At 51.1% G+C, this 21,433-nt stretch overlaps 4 protein-coding genes across 4 annotated transcripts; 2 read left to right on the top strand and 2 right to left on the bottom strand.

Annotated features, from left to right (window-relative positions):
• Positions 1-2,210: 2,210 nt before the first annotated feature.
• On the bottom strand, positions 2,211-3,029 carry LOC113147291. Its single transcript, XM_026337362.1, has one exon. It carries the CDS (start codon positions 3,027-3,029, stop codon positions 2,211-2,213), a length of 819 nt encoding a protein of 272 aa, XP_026193147.1.
• A 640-nt stretch (positions 3,030-3,669) lies between these two features.
• LOC34622473 (antifreeze protein Maxi) lies at positions 3,670-13,123 on the top strand. Its single transcript, XM_026337363.1, is given in 4 exon segments — positions 3,670-3,933; positions 4,606-4,728; positions 9,553-9,666; positions 12,728-13,123. Coding segments are annotated over 4 exon segments (897 nt in total).
• Positions 13,124-13,254: 131 nt separating this feature from the next.
• LOC113147290 lies at positions 13,255-14,333 on the top strand. The gene is made up of 2 exons (XM_026337359.1): positions 13,255-13,379; positions 13,931-14,333. Exons 1-2 carry the CDS (start codon positions 13,264-13,266, stop codon positions 14,331-14,333), a joined length of 519 nt encoding a protein of 172 aa, XP_026193144.1. The 5' UTR covers positions 13,255-13,263.
• A 1,207-nt stretch (positions 14,334-15,540) lies between these two features.
• Positions 15,541-16,620, bottom strand: LOC34622720 (adenylylsulfatase HINT3). Its single transcript, XM_026337364.1, has 3 exons — positions 16,543-16,620; positions 16,072-16,239; positions 15,541-15,735 (listed from the first exon to the last, which is right to left on the bottom strand). Exons 1-3 carry the CDS (start codon positions 16,618-16,620, stop codon positions 15,541-15,543), a joined length of 441 nt encoding a protein of 146 aa, XP_026193149.1.
• Positions 16,621-21,433: the final 4,813 nt, after the last annotated feature.

Consider the following 21,433-nt stretch of genomic DNA (forward strand, 5'->3'; position numbering starts at 1 on the left):
GCCCCCAAAGGCTTCTTAAAAGCCTCCTGTAGACTGGTATACTGCCCTTCGCCAGCCGACCTTAGAGTCGACGATGCGGCAGCAGCAGAAAGTCGTCCTAAAAGCCTTTGGACGCACCCTAGAGAGTTGCATGAGAGGCACGGAGAGGCAAGAGGGCCTTCTTTGAGACCCTCGGCGGAGTTGAACGCCACAGGACGCATGCAGGGAGGGGCTTTCGAAGAGGAATATCGGGGAAGGGCCTCTTATCTAAGACGCGGCACCATCTGCTCCATAGCCTCCCTGGCTGCCTCCTCAGTGGCAGCAGATGGGGCCACACTGATAAACAGCCTTCCTTCAGAGAGGGAGAACTGCCACCTTCGGGTGTACGTACACTCCGTTGCTGATATGGAGAGCGCTGGCTTGCGGAACCGGCCGCTGGAGATTCGCCTTGCTGCAGTGCAACAGCAGCAGCAGCTGTTGCTGCAACGGGAAGGTGACGAGATGCGGACAGCCGCAACAATGCTGCTATCTGCTGAAACCAGCAACAGCCGCAGCGCTGCACCGGCTGTGCTGGACAGCGGTCTCGGCTCCTTGATGATCCATCAGACCCTCTCCTGCCCCCTGCCATTTGCCGCAGTAGGCCTGGTAGCACGTGTCTATCAATTTGCATGCATATACATACATATATGTGTATCTATGTGTAGGTATGGATTTATACATGCACACGCGTGCAAGCAGTTGCCTCCGTCTGTGCCTCTGTGCCTGTACCGGTTGTACCGTTTCTCCCCAAAGCTAGCTGTTGTGCTTTTTTGCAATCTTTGTGCTGCTCCTGACTACGGGGTTGTATATGCCCACACCATAAGGTTGGCAGGCGCAACAGCACGGCCCTGAGGGCCCACTTGCTGAGTGCCTTAGCGTCTTACTGCCTTCCTATTGCTTGCTGCCGCTTTCCTGAATACAAACCCTGCTTCCCTCAGCTCTTTGCTTCTCTACACCCATACCCTTAGAATCGTGCAGAGAGGGCCACGGGCTACGGACTGCATAGGACCGCCCACATGACTCTTCGTCATGTATCTTTCTCTCTGCTTGCGGCCCTCTTCGCTTGCGCAGGGGAGTGAAATTCTGATTGGCGTAGTTCGAAGGGGCCCCCAGGGGCCCCCCTCTGACGAATTGGTTGCCTATGCCCCGATACACATTGCGTGCGTCTCCCACCCCTTACGCTGTTGCTAGTACCACCCATAATGCTGCTGCGGGGTACAGCCCTTCCGGTATTGCTGTTTGTCCTTTCTTCAAATGAAGCTGCACCAGTTCCAGCCAACTACTCAAACAAGCCAAACTCGACTGTATACTTCTCGAACAGTGGGCAGAGCAGCGACTCCCCTCCCCAGCCCTCCACCATCCCCTAGTCTCCCCTCTATGTAAACACGAAGCCTCTCTCTCGCTGCCTCCTCTGGTGTGCCTCAGAGACAGACGCCTCACCGTGCTGCAGCCGTGGCTTCTCCGTTCGGGACACAACAACCCGGCAGTTGGAACTATCCTCCTAAAACAAGTGTAGAGGGGAGTTTCGCTAAAATTACTCCTAAAACAAGTGTAGAGGGGAGCTTCGCTACGAGGGTTCTCCCCAAGTCCGCATTCCCAGTGGCGGCAAGGCTAGGGAAACTATCCTAGAGGTGGGAGGAGGCCCTCACAATCGCGTTAAAGGCACGCCGCAGCGCATGACTGGCTGCGGACCGCACAGTGCGTCTTTACGCGGGAAAGGTCACCGGGTAAGCGCTACTTCGGAATCTAATCCAAGGCTCTGCAACATTGAACGGTAAATCGTGGGATCGTTTCTTCTGGGTTTCATTGCAGCAACAGAGCGCACGGCAGTTAAGCTCGAGCTCTAATACAGCCGGAGCTGGTGCAGCTAGTCCTTCGCACAGCAGGAGCCAGTGGCACCAGCGCTATAAAACACGAAGGCGTCGTCAGAGGTCATGTGCGGGCGGCCACAGCGCATTAGCGGAAACTAGGCTCTAGCTTGCATCTAAAAAAACACTGATGGCGGGAATCAGTTCGGAGGCCTTCAGACCCCCAGGGAGTGGCCACCATAATGCATCGAGCCCTATAAACTGATGACGAAAGCAAAACGCACATCCTACAGGAAGAAAATTGTACACTACATTCGCTGGGCATGGATCCAAGGGGTTCCTTTCAAGAAATGGGGAGGAAGAGAGTGCACAGCTAAATGTAGGTTACAGACCCTTCCACTGCCTCGTTACATCCACCATTTCTCCCGAAACAGCGGCAACTACCCACAGGCCCTCATCCCGCGGCGGCAAAGTTTCGAGCCCGTTCTGCTTCTCTTGCTGTTGTTGCTGTTGTTGCTGCTGCGGGGGGAAGTTCGATGCGAACTGAGGTGGTATCGGTCCCAAAAGAGTTCCTGCAATAGTGCAGACGTGCGGGTTGATATCTTTGATATACGCATCCAAAAGGACTGTGCTGTCGGCCACAAAGGGTCTCAGATACTTCACTGAGAGATTCTTTGTGGCGGCCCTGTTGTACTGTGCATGGCCCAGAACGCCAAGTGAGTTATCTAGCAAAGTTGCTGTGAACCCCCCGTGTACGATACCCTTATGACCGCACACGAGCCTCCCTACACTGCAGATAACCACTAAGTGACATTTGCATTCGGAGACGAAGTACAACAGCTCCTCAACCGCGCCGGGTTGCAATAGCATGTCATGTAGAAGGTGCCTGTACACCCCGTCCTCAGGTCCTGTTGCGGTGCTGACCAGACTCGCGCTGTCAGCACTAAAATGCTGCAGATCATTCCTTTCCTCTGCCTTGGTATCTCCTCCGCAGTTTTCTCCCCCGTTCAGTGCTGCTCCGCCGGCAGCAGAATCGGCTACGCGCGTGCGCCCTCCTGAATAGTCAGAGACGGGGAGGGGCCACTGCGTATAGGCTCCGCCTGCACGGAAATACGGCCACGTCCATTTTGGGAGGCGTAGGGTTTCTGAACTTATTTTCTGTCCATTTAGGGTACGAAGTTCGGGCGGCTGTGGCGATGGCATCCTTAGGAGGGTGAGGTAGAGAGTACTACAGGCCAGACGGGTGGAAGACAGGATGAGACTAGAATACAAAAAGAAGTGAGCTTCGTATATAATCGAGACAGGAAGACATATTCCGAGTCTGCGAACAATGAAGCAGGAGTGGATGTGCAACTGACCGGGTGGTGTAGACGGGGGCGGCTGCTCTTGCCACTGCATGCAGGGTCCTGCGTTAGCGTCTATTCTATTCGTCACCATGCACCAGTTATGCAGCACCTTAGACTCTGGGAAGATGATAGATGGCGCATGCTTTTCTGTAGAAGTGCAAGAATCCGCAGTGTTCTCTTTTTCCCCGGCCTCCCTCATTCCCGAAGCCTCCTTTGAGGTCCCTCTCCATCGTTGTTGCAGCCTGGAGTGCACTCCCTTTTGATGGCGCACGCATCAGCCATCTTCAACGCGCCAAAGGAACTACAGGGGCAGTACCTGTAGCAGAGCCTCAGCAGCGGTTCTGAGCAGTTTTCCTTGGCACCATAGGTGCCCCATGTAGATCGGCGTCAGCATAAGAAAGTCATCCAACGGCGTTCCAGGAATAACCCTTGCGAAACACAGCAGTATCAGGAGCAGCATTGTCAGCTGGAGCAGTCGCCAATAGGATACTCTTAAGATGGCGACCCCATCGTCGGACAGGGAAGAAGCGACCCTAATTCACTATGGCACCGGAAATCGCTTTACACCCAACACCCCGATTACCCCAGAAACTGCCGCTGCGGCTGCTGCAGCTGCTAGGGGAACTCCAGTGGTTCCGTCTCCTTACGCAGTGCAACAGCAACAGCAACGCAACAAGGGACTCACTTTGGCAGATATTCGTCGACGCAACTTGGATGAGCAACAAGCCCTGAGGGATGAGGGTCACCTGCGCCGCTACCGGGTGCGACGCTGTTTCTGCTATACACTGCGCTATATGAACTTGTTACTGCTGCTGGAGAGGGGGAGGGGGGGCGGAAAGGGGGCCCTTTACAGAGAATAACAAGTACTTCTCAGTCTGTTTTCCCTTCAAAACTTCAGTGCACATACATGCGTGCGTGTGTATGTTTGAAAATGTATGTGTGCATGTGTCCTTCGTTATTTTGCGAATTGTGCGTCCAGTTCCTCAACTACAGCTCAGAAGATAGCGCTCTACAACATACCACGGAAAAAAAGCTCCGCACGTTTTACTGCAGCTGCTGTGGTGCAAACGCATGCGTCTCTGAGGTCTCGATTGACGACATGCCCAGAAGGGGCACCGACTCTGCCTACGTATTGCAAGTGTGCAGATATAGACAGATAGATCGATAACACTGCAAGCTCGAGACTTTCAACTTGTACCGGCAGCACTTTGAGCCTGTCCCTTGGGGATTAAGGAGTGGATCTGCCGCGTGAAAGAGGCTTGCGGGCACTGACAGATGCAGGCGCTTTATGGCTATTCGATGCGAAAGGGGGTTAGAAGGGCCTAAGCTTGTGAGAACCTGCTGCAGCCCAGGCAGCCAGCGTTTACCGTCATGCCCACAATAATGCAGACGTCAGAGTATCTTGGGGTGTCGCCTCTTATGCGCGGTTGCAGGCTACTGAGGTGTTTCACAAGTTGTACGTTGTACCGGGCAAACGCGTGATTCTGAGGAGGCCCACAGGTTTCGAGGTTCAATACCAGTGAGCTTCTGCCGATACTGATCGTGCAGCAAGTGCTGCTACGCCCTTTGCGTTTCTTGTTCCCCCTGCTTCTTTAGACGCTGCAATACGTTTTGGATGCTCCTCGATGTGGCCGGAGCTGCGCTGCGTGATATCAGCGGCAGTTGATTCGGCAGACAGCAGCAACACTAGGACGTGTTTCTATGCATGCGCTATGTACTGCCAATGCGCAGACTGAAGTGTCGCGACTGTGGAGTCGCCGTGGCGTACCGCTCCGTGGATTTCGGGGAAACTGCTCAGTTTATCTATATCTACAGCGACGCCATCTGCAAGGAACAATCAGATGCATATGCCTGGCAGGGACACTGATGCTAGGAACAGCAGGAATCTTTGGGTGCAATCGCTAGCGCGTGCGCAACGCTTGTTTAGCATTTCTGGCTTATGTCTTCAGAAAAGGAGGCACCTGCGGAAACGAATTGCTGCTTTATACATTAGCAACGACAGCGGGTGCGGCTCCAGCGTTGGGAAAGCAGCATGGGCAGTTTTATGATGCTTTCCCTGCCTGCGTTATGGAAGAGAAGTCTTCCCGTGACGCTCCTGGTTTCCACCGACTTAGCGTCTGGCGGAAGCGAGTTTTTTTGTTTCGGATGAACTAGGGTTGGATAAAGTTGAATCTAGGGGTCTAGCCGCTGCTCGCTTCATGGGGGCTTAGGGACTCGACGCACCCATGGCATGTGTTTTGCGGCCAAGGGAGTATCTGATATGATGCTTTGTAGTGTGTACGTACACCCCAAGTGCACGTAGGGTCAAGGGCACGGTGGGCGAAGGTTACGAAGGAGCCGCTTCACGTACTTCCGGTGCTTCGCTCTAAGTGCCTAATAGTCCAAATTATCTATATATACATCTTTTCAGATAGTATACTTCATGCTTAGGTGGTGCTGGTAGCTCTAGGTGTTATATAGGTCAAGAGTTTTGCATGCACATGCTGCACCTTAGAAGAATTGCGCACCTGATGCCGTACCGAATGGGGAGGCGTGTTGCAAAACTGTGCAACGGTGCGAGAGGACAATGGTCGGCGCCACTGTGTTCGGTCGATGGTTTCCCTCTGAGATGATTCAAACTACATGTGCTGCACCGGACAGTACACCTGAACAATTGCTATCCCTATAGTGATTTATGCACGCGCTACGATTACGTAGGCTGCGAATCACAAACGTCCACAAAGATGGAATCAAGGCATCTTGTTGGGGGGCTGAGCTGCACCCAAGGATGCACAGGCAGGAGGAGTAGAGACCAATGAGAGAGCATACATCTGCGACTGTCTTGTCTTCCCCAGTAAACGCGCATTTTGGGGGTAGTTGTGATAAGGCTGCAGGCCGAGTTATTGTTTGTTTCTACAAGTGCGCAAGCATTTGCATCCATGTGAATACATATATATGGATAGAATAGTGTCGCAAGAGTTTCGTATGCATGCATGTTAGCTGATCGGTAGGACAGGACACGCACGCCGCCATAAACATAAGAGTGTGTTCGCAGGGTACAGGTGCATGCGTCGTCGGCATACGTGTTAGCAGCGAGCAGCCCAGTAAACTTCTAAAGTACTCTAGAGATTCGTGCATTTGCGTGTGCTTGAGCTAAGCGCACGCTGTCTATTGTCCATAACGAGGGAGGTTTTCTCGTTTTCTTTTAAGCAGGAAACGCCGCCGTGGCATGCCTTACTGCTGCAATGTAATGCTCCCTGTCCCTCCCTCTGAGTTGTATTCTGTCAATTCCAGCTGTGTGTGTGCCGCTCTGTGCTGGCGGCATGCGGCTTGGCAGCCTGCACTTGGAAGCGGATCCTGCGAGTCTCATGTTGACCGTTTGTTCCGAGTCTAAGGTTCAGTATTTGGATGCTATGTCCGAATCATATTAAGGTTTTACGTACGGAGCCTGCCTGAAGAGAACGCTACGGTTCAGTTTTCTTTAAACCTCGGCATGATCCTCTTCTCGTCGTACGACGAGCTTTTTCCTAATGTGCCCCCTGCAAAGGGGGCATACGGTGATGCTGTCACTGCATGCGACACAGAGATAAAAGTGGCGACAGGGTAGCAGCACCACCCTCCTGTCCCTGTCTGCACATACAATGCACAGAACTCGGGTTTCTGCCTCTTGCTGCTGCTGCTGCTGCTGGTCACAGCGCTCCCGCAAACTCTGACATTCGGTGGACAAGGCCTGCTGTCGCTGTTGCTGCTCGCGCAGCAGCTCTGTATCTTTCTGCAGACGCAGTAGGCGTAACACCAGCTCTCTCCGACTCAGCAGCGTAAAATATCGTGCCCCTCCCAACAGCTGCAGCCGGGGGTGTACAACTAAGGAAATCAAACGCCGCCTCTCCTCGCTACGATTTTTGGTACTGCATGTTACGCCTTCGGTAGGGCCCCTGCACAGTGCTGTGCAGCTGCCGTCGGGATCTCCCGGCTGTACATACAGCCCGTGATTCCCCTGGAGCCTCATGACGTTGCATAGGGCTGTCTCCTGTCGCTCCAGGAAGACAGCTGCAAATTCTCTGCACACAGACGCTCGGGTAAACCATTACCATTATACAACGGATTGCAGCCGTCCACAGCTCTGCGCTCAGAGTTGCTTCTCGTGCTAATCGGCGCAACGCGCGTATATATATGTATATATATGCATGCATAAATGTGTATACATAGCTGGGAATGACATGTGGTTGGAAAGGCACGTCTAAAAGGGCTGGTGGTAGCAACATCGCTTTTTGGCTCAGAGCATGCATCCAGTTGAATCGCGCCTAGGTCGATACGTTTTCGGGGCTTATAAACGCATGCACCCCTATGACAATGCACAGGTAGGTCTACAAGTTAGTATTTGCAAGAAGAGACTGCGGAAGGCGGGGGAAGGGGGCGAGGAACACCCCAGGAAGCAGACAGAGCTACATGCGCAGAGAAGAGGGGGCTGAGGCAGCAACAGAAAGTGGATGCAAAGGCGGCTGGAGGCTACGAACTTCGGAGTGATGAGCTTCGCGTCAAAGGGGCTCAAGGGCACAGGCGGCTCGTTGAGACGATCGAGAGATACTGGCGAAGCGAGAAGGTAGTTTGGAAAAGGCTGAATTGCCGCTGCAGCCGAGTAAGAGCAGAGAGATGCACAAAGGCAATCTGAGACGTAGGCGAACCAAACTTTGTCAAGGAGAGACAAGAAGAAGGGACTGCACATCGGGAGCGGGAGCTCATGCATTGCACAAACACTCACATTCACTTACAGAAGAATCGAGGAGAGGCTACTTAAGGATACGCAGAGAATGGCAAGACAATGAAACAACATACAAACACGTACATGCGCACACACCAATACGTCAAAACACGCTAAGCTTACCTCCAATGTTCCTGCAAAGTGCCAACTGCCAGGCAGCCCAGGAGTCTACGGGAACTGCCAAACAGCGCCGCACGTCTTTGCTGCTTACGCGAATATGCTACGGCAAAAGCAGCAAAATGGAATTACAACAAGGGGTTTGGGGAGAGGGAGGGTGGAAAAGCGCGCACAGGCACACGCACTGAAAAAGGCAGGCTTTGAGCGAAAGCGGCAGATCCTCAACGTCATTGCACAGCGACTAACAGCACGGGAAATAGGTAATAAGGCACAAGACGGAGAATGAGGCAGCGTCGAAAACAGAGCGCAGCGCAAGGTGCAAGGGAAGCGAGAATTTGTGAAGATGCAGACCAAGAGACGAAGGAAGAGGCATTCACCCGTGCACAGGCAGATGTACAGCGTTTGCGTTACACTGTCGGTGTATGAAGTAAGAAATCCAGGCACAGAGAGCTTTGTTCATAAGCCGAGAGGCCCCCCCCGCATTCTCTCGTGCACGTACCTCAACTGCACTGTGATAGATGCATTGAACCTCGTAGATAGGTTCCTCAGGGAAGACGCGGGTTACCATTCCTACAGACAGATGCAGCACACACATGGACACCTACAACACAAGCACAAACAATGATAAAACTTTCTCTAAGCAAACACACACACACACACACACATATGCGTATGCATATATAGATATATATATATTATCTGTATACCTACACATACACATATGTGCACGTATACAGACATTTGCATATACACATACAGATACATGTTGACACACAGAATAATAGAGGCATGTACATATACTCACCCATGTGCACAGAAGAGTGCATACATACACAAATACAAACATACACACACATATATACGCAAATACGCATATAAACACAGATATGCATGTACAGGCGCATTTACATACATATACATATATATGCATATACGCGTATACACACATACACACACATACACACCGCAACAGCACATATATTCAGCCACATCTGCATACGCACACTTTGATAGATGTCATATGTATATCTATTCGTAAATAATGAGCACATAAATATGTGTATGCCTATACATACGGACATATCCCCTCTACAAGTGCGCGTCTACGTATACATCGAGATAGCTGCACGCACACTTGCACAGGGAAGAGGGAACGTGGGCTGGAGCTAGATGGAGGAGGATGGACGTTCGACAAGAGCGGTCAGTGGAGGCGGCAAGAATAGACGAAGAGATTCCGAGACGGCCCTCCAGTAGAGCGCTCAAGATATCTGAATCCAGTTCAGCTTAGACTAAGAAGAGCATTTTCAGACGCACCAACGTAATCGCAAGGATCAGAACCTTTATATTCTTCTGGATCTCTGTACTCACAGAATTCCCCAGGCAGCAGAACGCTCCCCACAGTCTCAAGAGGGAGGCAAGCGGTCTGCAGTCCTGCTGCGGCTGCTGCCGCTGATACAGCATCGGCTACACCCTGCTGCGCACGCTTGCTGACGCCTCCCCTCCACCGACGCGTGCTCGAAAGGCTGCTGCTGCTGCTGTTGCTGTTGCTGTTGCTGTTGCTGCTGCTGTTGCTGTTGCTGTTGCTGCTGCTGCTGCTGCTGTTGCTGTTGCTGTTGCTGCTGCTGCTGCTGTTGCTGCTGTTGCTGCTGGTGCTGCTGCGGGCAAGAGAGACAGGCACATAGGAGCGCAGATGCCGTTCGAAGAGCGCAGGATAGGCTGCAGCCGCTGCTGCTGTTGCTGCTGCGTCCTGCAGTGGAAGTCTTTGTGCGTAGCCTTCTGACTGCGGATTGCTGCAGCGCTCACAGCATCCGTTGCATGCAGGTGCTGGCGTTGGAGCTGCTATTCGTGATGCAAAACTCAGGGGAGTTGCTGCAGAAGCCTCTGAGCATGTGGAGCGGCTAGTCCTGCGAAGCTGCACGTCTCGTTCTTGCTTCTTATGCGGCTGCAGCCTTTTATGCTTTTTTGGCCTTTTGCCGCTGGAAATACCAGTTCGCTGTGGGGTGTCTCGAGGAGGCAACGCGGTGGTTTGCCTGTGATTGCTTCCGCCAGTGTTTTCCATGTCCACATTCGCGCTGCTGTTGCTGCAGATGCTGCTGCCAAGAGCCAGTGACAGCTGCAGCTCGTGCTGCCCTTGAGACAGCCGCGCGAGCCGGGTAAGCCTCGTTGGGGGAGATTTTCTTCCAGGAAGAGACTCTGCATCAGAGGACGGCTGTAGCTTTGGGGGTATTTGCTCTTGGGAGTCGTCATGCTCCTGCTGCTGTTGATGGCTTTGGGGGTGAAGGTGGGGGTGGGGGTGATGGTAGGCAAGTTGATGATCCTGATTCTGCTTTTCCTGCTGATTCTGCTGCTTCTGCTGCTCCTGCTTCTCCTGCTGCTTCTGCTTCTCCTGCTGCTCCTGCTGCTTCTGCTTCTCCTGCTGCTGCAGTTGCATCCATCCCCCCCCATACTCAAATGGGTGTAAGGGCTGGACAGAAGCGAGATGCACGAAGTCTTCTTCCCCATTGTCGTAGGCAACACGCAATACCAGAGAAGAAGGATCCTGTCGAAGAACTGCGCATGGCCAATACCTGACAGTGGGAGTCGCAAGCAAGTCGCGCACAGCAGATCCTCTTCTGGAAAAGAGACTGCATAATTGTTTTTTCGGAGCGAAAACAGCAGGCAGGACACATGTACACCTTAATAACAAAAGGAGAATTCGCGTCTGGTAGGCGCAGGAGCACAGGAACGATTCAAATCACGAAAGCCACCATAGAGCATTCCAGAAAAAAAAGAAGGGAGAGAGAGCACACGGCTGGAAACACTGGTCACATGGGAAGACTGTGGCAAGAACTAAAATCGAGGCAGGAGCTTCTTCTATTTCCTGCCCCCCAAAACCCCCCAATCCCTCCCTCAGTCCCTCCCTCCTTCCTTCCCTGCCTTCGCATACCGCAGAGCACCAAAGACTACTACTGTCCTTTAGGAAGGAAACACGGGCTAGTGAGCGCCAACGCCAAAGAAGAAACGAAGAAGGAAAAGTACAACAAGAGGAAAAACAGTTACAACAGCATTAACAACAACAGGGGAAGAACACCAACAACAATAACAAAAGCGGCAGCAAACAGCAGTAAGAACAACAGCAAAAACGGTAACAACAGCACTATCAACAACAGCAAAAGCGGCAGCAACAGCAGTAAGAACAACAGCAAAAACGGCAGCAACAGCACTAACAACAGCAGCAATAATAACAGGAGCAATCATAACACCAGCAACAATAACACAGCAGCAGCAGCAGCAATAACACAGCAACAGCAACAGCGATAACACAGCAGCAGCAGTAAGAATAACACCACCCCCACCAACAGCAATACCAACAACAAAACTGCCCCCAGCAGCAAAAACAGCACCAAAAATAACAACAACAAAGGGACTCCTTGTCAGCGTTGCTTACCTGCCTCCAAAGTCACTTTTTGTTGTATCGACAGTTGGATGCCACCACACGCGGAGCCGTCTTCCCACAAGGGAGGCGGAGAGTGCGCGCAGCCTCAAGTATCGCAAAAAGCAAAAGTTTCTCACAGGAACTGTAGCGCCACTGCAGCAAAGAGACAGAAATGCATCGTGTCATGCAGCTGCATAACGCAGGTGGACAGGAAGGCAGCGCCTCGGCGTGTACTTCGCTCGCAGATTCGTCAGAGAAAAGTGCTTTAAAAGCAATCGAGCAAAACTTTGGAAGACTCAAAACAGACAGTGGAGAAGCAGAATCGCTAGGGGAGGCATGAGGCATGAGGCATCGACGCGAGGAACGCCCAAGGGAGCACAGAAGGCCAAAGGCAGCAGCCAAAGTGTGAAGCAGGAGGTAAGGCACCACAGGACGCAAAGAGAGAGACAGACACACACAAATACATAAATACATACAAACATACATACATACGGGTACAGACAAACAAATACACATACACACAGATATATATATATATATACCCAGATACAGATACATACACACACACACACACAGAGAGATGCATATACATACATACCCAGATATATATACACACACAGAGAGAGATATATATACATACATACCCAGATATATATATATATACAGAGAAAGAGATATATATACACATACATACCCAGATATATATATACACACACAGAGATATACATATACATATCCAGATATATATACACACACAGATATACATATACATACATGCCCAGATATACATACATACACAGAGAGATATACATATACATACATACCCAGATATATATATATATACACACACACACAGATATATATATATATATATATATATATATATATATATATATATATATATATATATATATATATATATATACATATACACACATATATATGTACATATATATATACACGTACACACATACACATACACCTATAGTTTTCTTGACAGTGTCTTTTTTGGGAGCTTTGTGCTTGAGAGGTTCTAGACTGACGGACTCGCATGGTGTTTGTTTTTATCCATCCTGGTCGGCGTCATGTTGCCTTTTCGAGCAGAGTGGAGGTGCGATTTTGTGTGTATGTGTGTGTATATATATACATGGTTCTGTGTGTGTGCATATGTGTGGTGTCGCTTGCTTGCGTGTGGGTGTTGGGTATTTCAGGGAGCTGCCTGCTAGCCAGCTTGCAAGTAGTCCGTGATTTCTTTGCGTTGGAATTCGCGTTGAGGCAACAGCGCGGCGAAGAAGAAGGCCGCTGCTTGCTGCCTCCGGAGGAGTCTGTAGATGCAGCATCTCCACGAGTGCCTGTGATGGCGATGGGAGCTGCTACTGCATCGGGGGATGCTGCTGCAGAAGCGAGATCGAAAGACGTGGTGACAACGTCTTCTGGACTATCGGATTCATGCAGCGCTGGGGTGTCAGCAGCAGACACTGCCGCGGCTTCGCCTCTCCAGTCGTTGCTTGCCTTTGCTAGACTTTCCCCTGGAGAACTCCCCCCGCTTTCTGTCCTTGATCCTTATTACCAAGTTTTAAAGCGTGCTCTTGAGGTCGAGCCTGGTCCTGCGTCTCTCGAAGGTATTTCAGCAGCAGCTGGCGTTTTTTTGGCTCACACCGAAGCAGCGGAGTGCTAAACGTAGATTTTGAAGAAAGAGTGTCTAGCACAAGCGCGCTCATCTGCTCCCCTCCCTTGCAACGTTTGTGATGATGCGACTCTTCAGGCTTCTCTCAGGCTGCTCCTGGAGGAGGAGAAGGGAGAAGACCGGAGTGCCAGATGGACGAAGCGCTGGTGTGTGTTGACACAGACGGAAGTGGTGCTGTCGAGTTCACTGAACTTCTTGCTGCCTCCCTCACCTTGGCAGACTTAAAAGCCATGGAACCAACGTGCAGGTTCGTCAGAAGGAAACTAGGCATCCGCAGTCTGCACATCTCATGGGGAAATTCGAATAGCTTCCTACGCGCTGGCATTCCTCTCTCCTTCTTTCGCACTTTCTTTCTTCTTACTCACCTTTCTTTCTTTCTTTCCTTCTCTCTTTCTTTCTTCTCACTCAACTTTCTTTCTTACTCACCTTTCTTTCTTTCTTCTTACTCACCTTTCTTTTTTCCTTCTCACTTTCTTTCTTTCTTCCTCACTTTCTTTCTTCCTTCTCACTCAACTTTCTTTCTTACTCACCTTTCTTCCTTTCTCACTTTCTTTATATTTCGCATTCTCGCGGGAGTTGTAAATTCAGCCTGGCAGTGCGCTCGCTCTTTTCTTCCAGCGTTATCACGTAGAACCCCTCATATATCGACCCCTGAGCCGCAGAAGCAGCGCCTGTCGCTCTCCGTGTGTGTTGCTGGTTTTGAGTGGCGTGCGGGAGGCCGCTTTGATGTGCTCTATCCTGCGGAGACCAAGTTGCCCAGTGGACTGTTTCCTGCACTGCGCGTGTGGGGGACTGCAGCGTAGCCTTCCGTCTGCTGGATCGCAATGTCGATGGCTTCGTTTCTGCAAACGATCTGCTCTCGATTCTGCACTTTGACCCCCGGTCCGACTTGGAGGGCGTCTTGTTTCTGCAACGGCAGCGCGCTGATGCGGCGGTGGCTGCGTACGAGGCCGCTGCAGCCGCTGCGGGTGTCCATACACCCCCTGCGGGAGCGCTGCTGGATGAGACAGACTTGACAACAGGAAGGGATGAACAGGGTCAAGTCATTCAGGTGCCTTTAGGGGCCTCGCACGTCCTTCAGCTAGAGGGAGTGACTGCGGCAACAGCTCCGCTGTATGTCCAGGTCTTACGGGAGCTGAAGGCCATTCAGCCAAGGGCTAGTGGCCTATGGAACTTTGAAGAATTCATGAAACTCCTGTGAAGGGAGCTTGCGTAGGGGTGAATAAACGTTACGTATTCTTTTCTGGAAGGTGGTTTTTCGCCGCCTTCACCAAGAAATGCAGCCACGAACGGACAGCGAGCAACGGAGCTCTTTTGCGCCAGCAGCCGTCGCCATGTGCATGCGGTGAAACGAGCAGTGATGGAGAGGACTACGCCAGGGGTGACCTCGCTTTCAAGGCGCTGAGCAGCCTTCCTCTTGCTGTTGCAATCACCAGACTCTAGGGCGCCACTCTGTCCTCTTTGTCTATACATTATTTGGCTCAATCGATGTAAATACATGTATGGCTGTGGGGTTCCCTTCAACTTGCCCGGGTGTTATTTTCACGAGGGCCGCTGAAAAAGATACCCTCTTCAACAACACCAGCAAGCCTGGAAACAAGTTGAACAACAGCAGCCCACGCCGGGTTATTTCATGCATGCTGCACGTGCCTCCAATCTGAACCCTTATTCGCTCGATACTGCCACTTTCTTGGCTGCCCTCAGGAGGGGCGCGCACGACAAAACGCCATGGCCCGACCTGCCAAAGCGCCTTCAATCAGCCTTCTTACATGCCGCGAATTGCAGAAATGCCGCTTTCAAGGGAAGCTCTCGCAGTCTATTTCTTCCCTTGTGGCACGCGGAACTACGCGTCTATCTCTACCTTGCTTGACTGTCTCTTATTAACTACCCCATTTAGGTGTGCATGCACGGTGTATGTACGTAGGGGAGCACAAACAGTGCCTCTAGCCGTGTTTAGACTTCTTCTAGAGTGCGCATTCTAACAAATTCCTTCAGCCTTTCCCGGGCGAAGGCGAATTGCATGCATTCGCTCGCCTATAAATACTGCCTTTTGACCCCCCTATCTCCGTGGTTATGCCTGAGCCTGTCGGCCGCTTTCCCTCGCCGGGGCCTCTCTTGAAGGAACTAACGGCGTAGCCTCGGTGAGGGGTGTTGTGTGAGATCGACGAGACTGCCCGCTTTAGCCCCCAAAATCCCCGATGTTGTACGCAGCCACAGCTGCCGATGCAGCGGCATGCGGCATTCACGAATGGGCAGCGCGCCTGCCCCGAGACGCCCTTGGGGCCCTTTGATACGGCGACGATCTGCGCGGTGTCTATACACCGGGGGTGCTTTTCTGACCTCGCGGCTGCACGTGCCACCATGTAGACACCACGCAAAAAAGCGCACAAACAGGACGGACGAACTGATCACAGCCTGCTTTGAATCTTTTCAATCATCTTCTTCGCCTCCTCCGGCTCAATCATGGACTTTGCACTGGCAAACTGCGAGAACAGACCATCACCCGTAAAACGGGGAACTACGTGAAAGTGCAAATGGAAGACGACCTGCCCTGCAGAGGCTCCTCCATTATGCAGCACGTTAACGCCATCGCTGCCCGTGGCCTGCATATCAAGACACATACATAAACACTGAATTAGTCAAGTTGATCGGGCGGTATCGGAGATATGACGCCACAATAAATATACCAGAATAAATGTGAACCCACACACATGAGTGTATCCACACGCACACACACAGGAATCGAGAAACATGCATCCTTTCCAGTGTTCAGCTAGCGTAGCACTCCTGATTATAAAATATAAGGAAACAAACGCCAATAGCAAGCACGCAATCTTGATACAGTTTCTGAGACCTCGCTAGCAGCCCCTCTCTAGGGGCTGCTTTCTGTAGCGGATGCATGCTTTTGCGCCATATATAGCACCCCAATCAAGCCTCACTTGCTGCACTGCTCTGCAGAGTCTCGGCAATTCTTTGAGCACATCCGCCGCCTGCTGCTCGGTCAGGTCTGCAATAGTTACCGCTGGCGCCTTGGAAATTAAGAGTGAATGTCCAGGAACTGCTGGAAATGCATCCAAGATCGCAATGCAGCTTTCCGTTTCAAAGATCTGACGACAGACACAGAGGCGTGATAAACACATCCGTAAATGGTGGCGGCAAGAGGCACAGAGAAGGCACGAGGTCAGGAAGGAGGAAAGGTAGCGTATACACATTGTGAGCATAATTTCAAAGGCCGTCTGCCTGTGTGGAGGGCAGACACATAGCCGCCCTCAAAAGCGCTATTAAGCTTCGATCCGCTGAATTTCAGCTGCCTGAACGCTTCCAGTTTTCTCTTTTGTACTGCGTTTGTAGTAGGCGGGGACGCCGGTAAAAAATCTCAAGGTGGCGCAAAGTTGGTGTTATTCGCTTGCCTTGTGACCAGGGAGTCTGCCGTCTAGTATTTTGGCGAAGACATTGTCTGGATCGTAGACGACGGTGTTTTGCGCCATTATTGCGTTGGTTGCGATTTTTCCTTTGCGTTCCCTGTTTCCGGCGAAGAGATCAGCAGGCGATGTTTGCACGGCGACGAAGTGGCATGAACGGTTCCGCAGATGGAGGCCGCGGGGAGGAGTAGCCGAGATGAATCCAGCAGCAATCGGCAGAAGAAGTCGATCGAATTTCATCTTCAATGATGGCAAGAAGAGGGAGAAAAGGCGTAAAGTGCTCGCCACGTTACGCTGCGCGGGTGGGGCTGACATACCGCGAACGACGGGGCCCTGCCGTATGGCGTGTGTGTCGTTCAAGACAAGTTTAGAAAGATATAAAAGGAGTAGGTCTTTATGGTTTCTGCGAGACAAAACCCTTTAGTATCATGTATTCGCAGCCATGGGTCCTTCCTCTGAGCAGTTCCAGCATTAAATGCCTCGAACGCCGCCCAGCTTTGCGCGGCTCCCTGTACTACCTAGAGCGCTTACGTTTCGCCCAGGGAACTTGCTCCCTCCTTGACTGTAAAGGAGTCAAAAAGCAGGAGTTGAGTAAGGCGTAATCTCATGATGCCTTGCGGAATTCCATCAGCTCCGAGGAATTCGAGAGGGAAGAGGTGCTTTTTTAAAAAAAAAATAGGACAGCCCGTAAAGACACCCCAAAAGCTTCTTCGAATGAGAGCGGCGCAAAGGGCTTGTATGTGTCCAGAAGGAACAGGTTGAGGAATCTGAATCATTCGCCTTTCGGAAGGCGTAACTCACCGCACGTATATATGTGTCTGCGCCGCAAAGCAGTACTCAAGTGGATTCTTTTCTGCTGCACCCATAAAACCCTTGGATGAACGCCTTGCACATAAGAGGACATTTCCTTTCGCTTCATCAGCCTTCCCGTTTCTGCCTTCCCCTCTGCTTTCTGTCTTTTCTATTGCCTCCTGCGTAGGCCGATGCGCGGCGTACATCCTCCCCAGCCACCACATCCTCCTTCCTCGCAGCCTGCCATTTATACAAGGGTGTACCCTTCTTTCCTCGACGCTCCGCGTTTCCAAGTTTGCAACCCACAACCAAAGCCGCAAAAAAAACAAACCAAAGATCAGTCGGCAGAGGCATTTCTGTACGTTCACCGTAAAGCTATCCAGTGAACAAGCTACACTTACCCTTGAATTTGTAAAGAACTGATTGTTTGGCTTGGCTGTTCGTGTATCTTGGCTACTGTAGATTCTTGCCTGGTGAGGTTGGTATATGAAGACACCATGTGCTCGTCTGCACAAGTCGTTATATGCTGCTAGCTGTGAATGCTTAGACTGCGTTGAGGGTGAACCTCTGCGCACCTTAGCTGCCCCTTTCCCCCCACATCGGAGTCCTGAGGGGCGCGAGGAAAAGGAGGAGAGACGCTTTTGAGCAAACACTTAATAACTTTTATCATAATTTCCTAGGGAGCCAACTGGCTACCTAGGGAGATCTTATATGGAATGCTTACATTTGGTGGCATATCATGCTGTGTTGCAGCTGTTACCCACTCACCCACCTGCAGTGAATACGGTGGGGTGTCATAATCTTCTTCTACAGATTCTAGCTATTGATCAATTTATTTGGTAATTCAAAATTTCACTTTGAACGTCTACAGTTTCGGAGGATAGAGACCCTCTTCCGATAGAATTTAACGCTGGCGCAACTCCTGTTGGGGCGAGACAGGCCAGCCTGCAAGCAGATGCGGCGTAGCAGATCTATAGCTGGTATAGGCATGAGCTGCCAAACGACAAAATGTTTGTCAGTGTATCAAAATATTCATGGCAATCAGAGAAGTACGGCGGCCGAAAGGATGGACTATGACCCGGAAGATTTTATCAGCCAACTGAAGAGGTATTTGGGTTGGTACCCCACAGCTTAAATGGAACGCGTGCTCCTTGGGGCATTTATACTGGCATGAGAATTTGCGGCTTTGTTCGGTTCACGCCCTTGGCCGCCATGGACACTCCTTGTGTTCTCGCTAGTTGCCTGTTCCCCGGGCACGATCTGCCCTGAAATATGTTCCCCATCTGTGGCGATTTGGTTTAAAAGTTTCCAATTTTTACTCTTTTAGGTGTCCCCTACACCCAGATTTATGCATGAACACTCTCTGGTATGCTGTTTCTACATTCTTGCTTACCCATTTTGTGGCTTCAATAGACCTTGCAGCATGCACTGGCTACTCTGGCATGCAGACCTTGCTACATACAGCGTGGAGGCACTCCTAGGCTAGTATATATTTTCAAGTCCATTAAACAGGTTATTTTTCCTGTTGTCACGAAGCAGAAGGCTCACAATTTCATATCTCTGCCTTTAGCGAGGCACCGCGGTCGAGATTATTTAGTCCCTCGCTGTTGTGTAATATTAGTTACTCTATTGCCTTCCAGTTTTCTTTATGGGCTCATATCCACTGTGCCCAGTTCCTTCTCACTATTTTTTGCGGATCCACTTTCATGGGGAGTGACGATAGCGCGCAAAGGCTTGTCCTCAGCGCCTCGGTTCTCGATGGACAACTACTGACTGCGAGAAAGTGTGCATTCGGTAGGGACGAAAAGTGGGGACAAATGTAACGAACTATGCTGCCCCTTGATACTCTAATGCACGGATTACATTAAATAATTAATAAAGGATTGACTATTGGATGGGCTGTTCGTATGTCTTACTGCGGAGTACTGCTTTCTCGGTACAACAAGACACAATGTTGCGTGCCTGTGCGCTAAAAATCATTTAGAACCAGCTGTGAATGATCGGAGTGCGTGGAAGGTGCAGCACCGTGCACCCTAGCTGTCTCGGCCTGCTCATGTCGGTAACTCTAAGGGGCGCATGTAAGGAAAGGAGAGCTTTTCTGGGAAATCACACAATAACTGTCACTTTTGCCTTAATGTGGACTCAATCGTCTCCTTACAGAGTTCCTTGGTGCGTTGTTGCGTAGGATCTCCGTAAAGGGATTCTAAGCCTCAAGGCCGATGCACAGCAGTGGAAAGCTATTAGCCTTCCTTCCAAAAGAGCTGTCGTCTCTCAATGCCCTGACCCGGCAGGGCTCCAAAATGAGGGGAAAGGAAACTGATAGAGTCGGCATTACTTCACCCTCCTAATATTCCGAGCATTTACAGCTAGGTGTCCACGGCATCTCGTGCGCATGAACAAAGCATGGAAGGTCCCCGTAAAGTAATACCCCCTCTTTGCAATATATGGGTACGGACAGCCGAGCCAATCGGTCAATTCTTGATTGCTTATTTAGAAGAATGTATTCTAGTGGAACGTCCCGAAGTCCAACTTGGCCCACGGAGTGTGGAGTGGTGCGTTTTGCCCCAAGAAGCATTAAATGAGCAAAAGCGAAAAGCGATCTAATGTGAATAAAGGAGCACGGAAATGTGCATACGCTCTAGGGGAGGCGGGAGTGCCCCCTCGAAACAAATCATCATAGGCACGAAGCAATTGTGCTTAGTGCTCCTAACGGTCTATCAAGAAGACGGACCCACTTGCAAATGATTTACAGCCTTGGCAAGCAGTCTGAACGACAAAAAGCAATATAATGGTCAACGCAAGAAGCTGAGAATTAGCACACATAGTGCACCTCCAGATGGAGCACTGAGCTCCGAGGCACTGCATCAGCCCATGTGGACGGGTGCTCTGTGGCTTGGAGTTTCGCGCTTCGTTAGTCCGGTGCTTCGACACCAATCAAAGTGGGGACTAACGTAGCCTTTCACCGTAAAAGGGAGTGGCTAGGTGAAAACTTTAAATCCGTCGGTTTTGCCTCCGCAGCGATAAGCGAGTGCAGAGTATACGGCCGCGCGGGACCGCTCCCCAGCGATAGAGTTTATACAGTGTAAAGAGGTCATTGATATGCTAGAAGTGGGTCGGACTTTGGGAGAAAAGTCCAATATGTGTCTTTAGAGAAGCTGAGGGCCCGTGTTCGAAACCCTCCAGGCCGTGTAAAAACATAGGTAGTGTTAATTACAAGTTGGATGTGCTGATAGAGGTCTGGGAAGAGATCTTTACATTGATGATTCGTGCAGCAGCTAATTCTGAGGAATCTTCCGACAGAAGGCGTGTTGCTTTGTGGTGAAGGCGCAGTCGCGCTTCCTTAGTTCACCCCCGACCCCTCCCCCTCCTGCCCTTCTGTGTAGGGCAAAGCACTTTTCTTCAAATTGATTCGAAGTTCCTGGCCGCTTTTCTCCATATGTCGTCTGCCGTGGTGAACGGTGCGCCCCCACCGCTCGCCTACTAGACAGGTGAATACAGAGCTCCCTAGTAGCTAGCTTCACAGAGCCGTCGCATGCTGCCAAAGTTAAACGTTTTTTTTTTTCTCAGTGACATCAGCAGCACTAATCTGCTAGGAGGTGACGGCAGCGGAGCGAGTAGGCGCTCGATGCTTCAGGCTACACGCCTCTTGTCGCCTGTTGGCTCACAGAAAGGAACAGCCACAAGCATTCTCTCCTGACCGCATAAATGAACCATTTCAAATACACAGCTCGACGCCGGTAACTATGTAATGCGTGCGAAAACCCCTGGTGTTGCGTATTTGCACTCCGTTCCCCCCCTTCCCCCACAATGCGGCTTTCTCCTGCGAGTGAAAACAGCTTATGGCTGCGCCGGAGGAGCACATAGGATATAAGAAGGTCTCTTGAGTGCGACGGAGCACCCTAAAGGACTGCAGAGCAGGTGGGACGAGCATCCATGGACCCGTCGGCTCGCAACCACACCCGTCACGCACAAGGCGTCTATGCTTCTAATGCCTGCACGGTGCTCTGCCTAAATCCCCAATGCATGCCGCAATTGCACATCCCGATTCCATCTACATAGGGTGCGTGTTTCATTCGGCTCTTACTGA

Source organism: Cyclospora cayetanensis, unplaced genomic scaffold (assembly GCF_002999335.1).
Source record: "Cyclospora cayetanensis isolate NF1_C8 unplaced genomic scaffold, CcayRef3 CcayRef3_contig_18, whole genome shotgun sequence".
Lineage (NCBI taxonomy): Eukaryota > Apicomplexa > Conoidasida > Eucoccidiorida > Eimeriidae > Cyclospora > Cyclospora cayetanensis.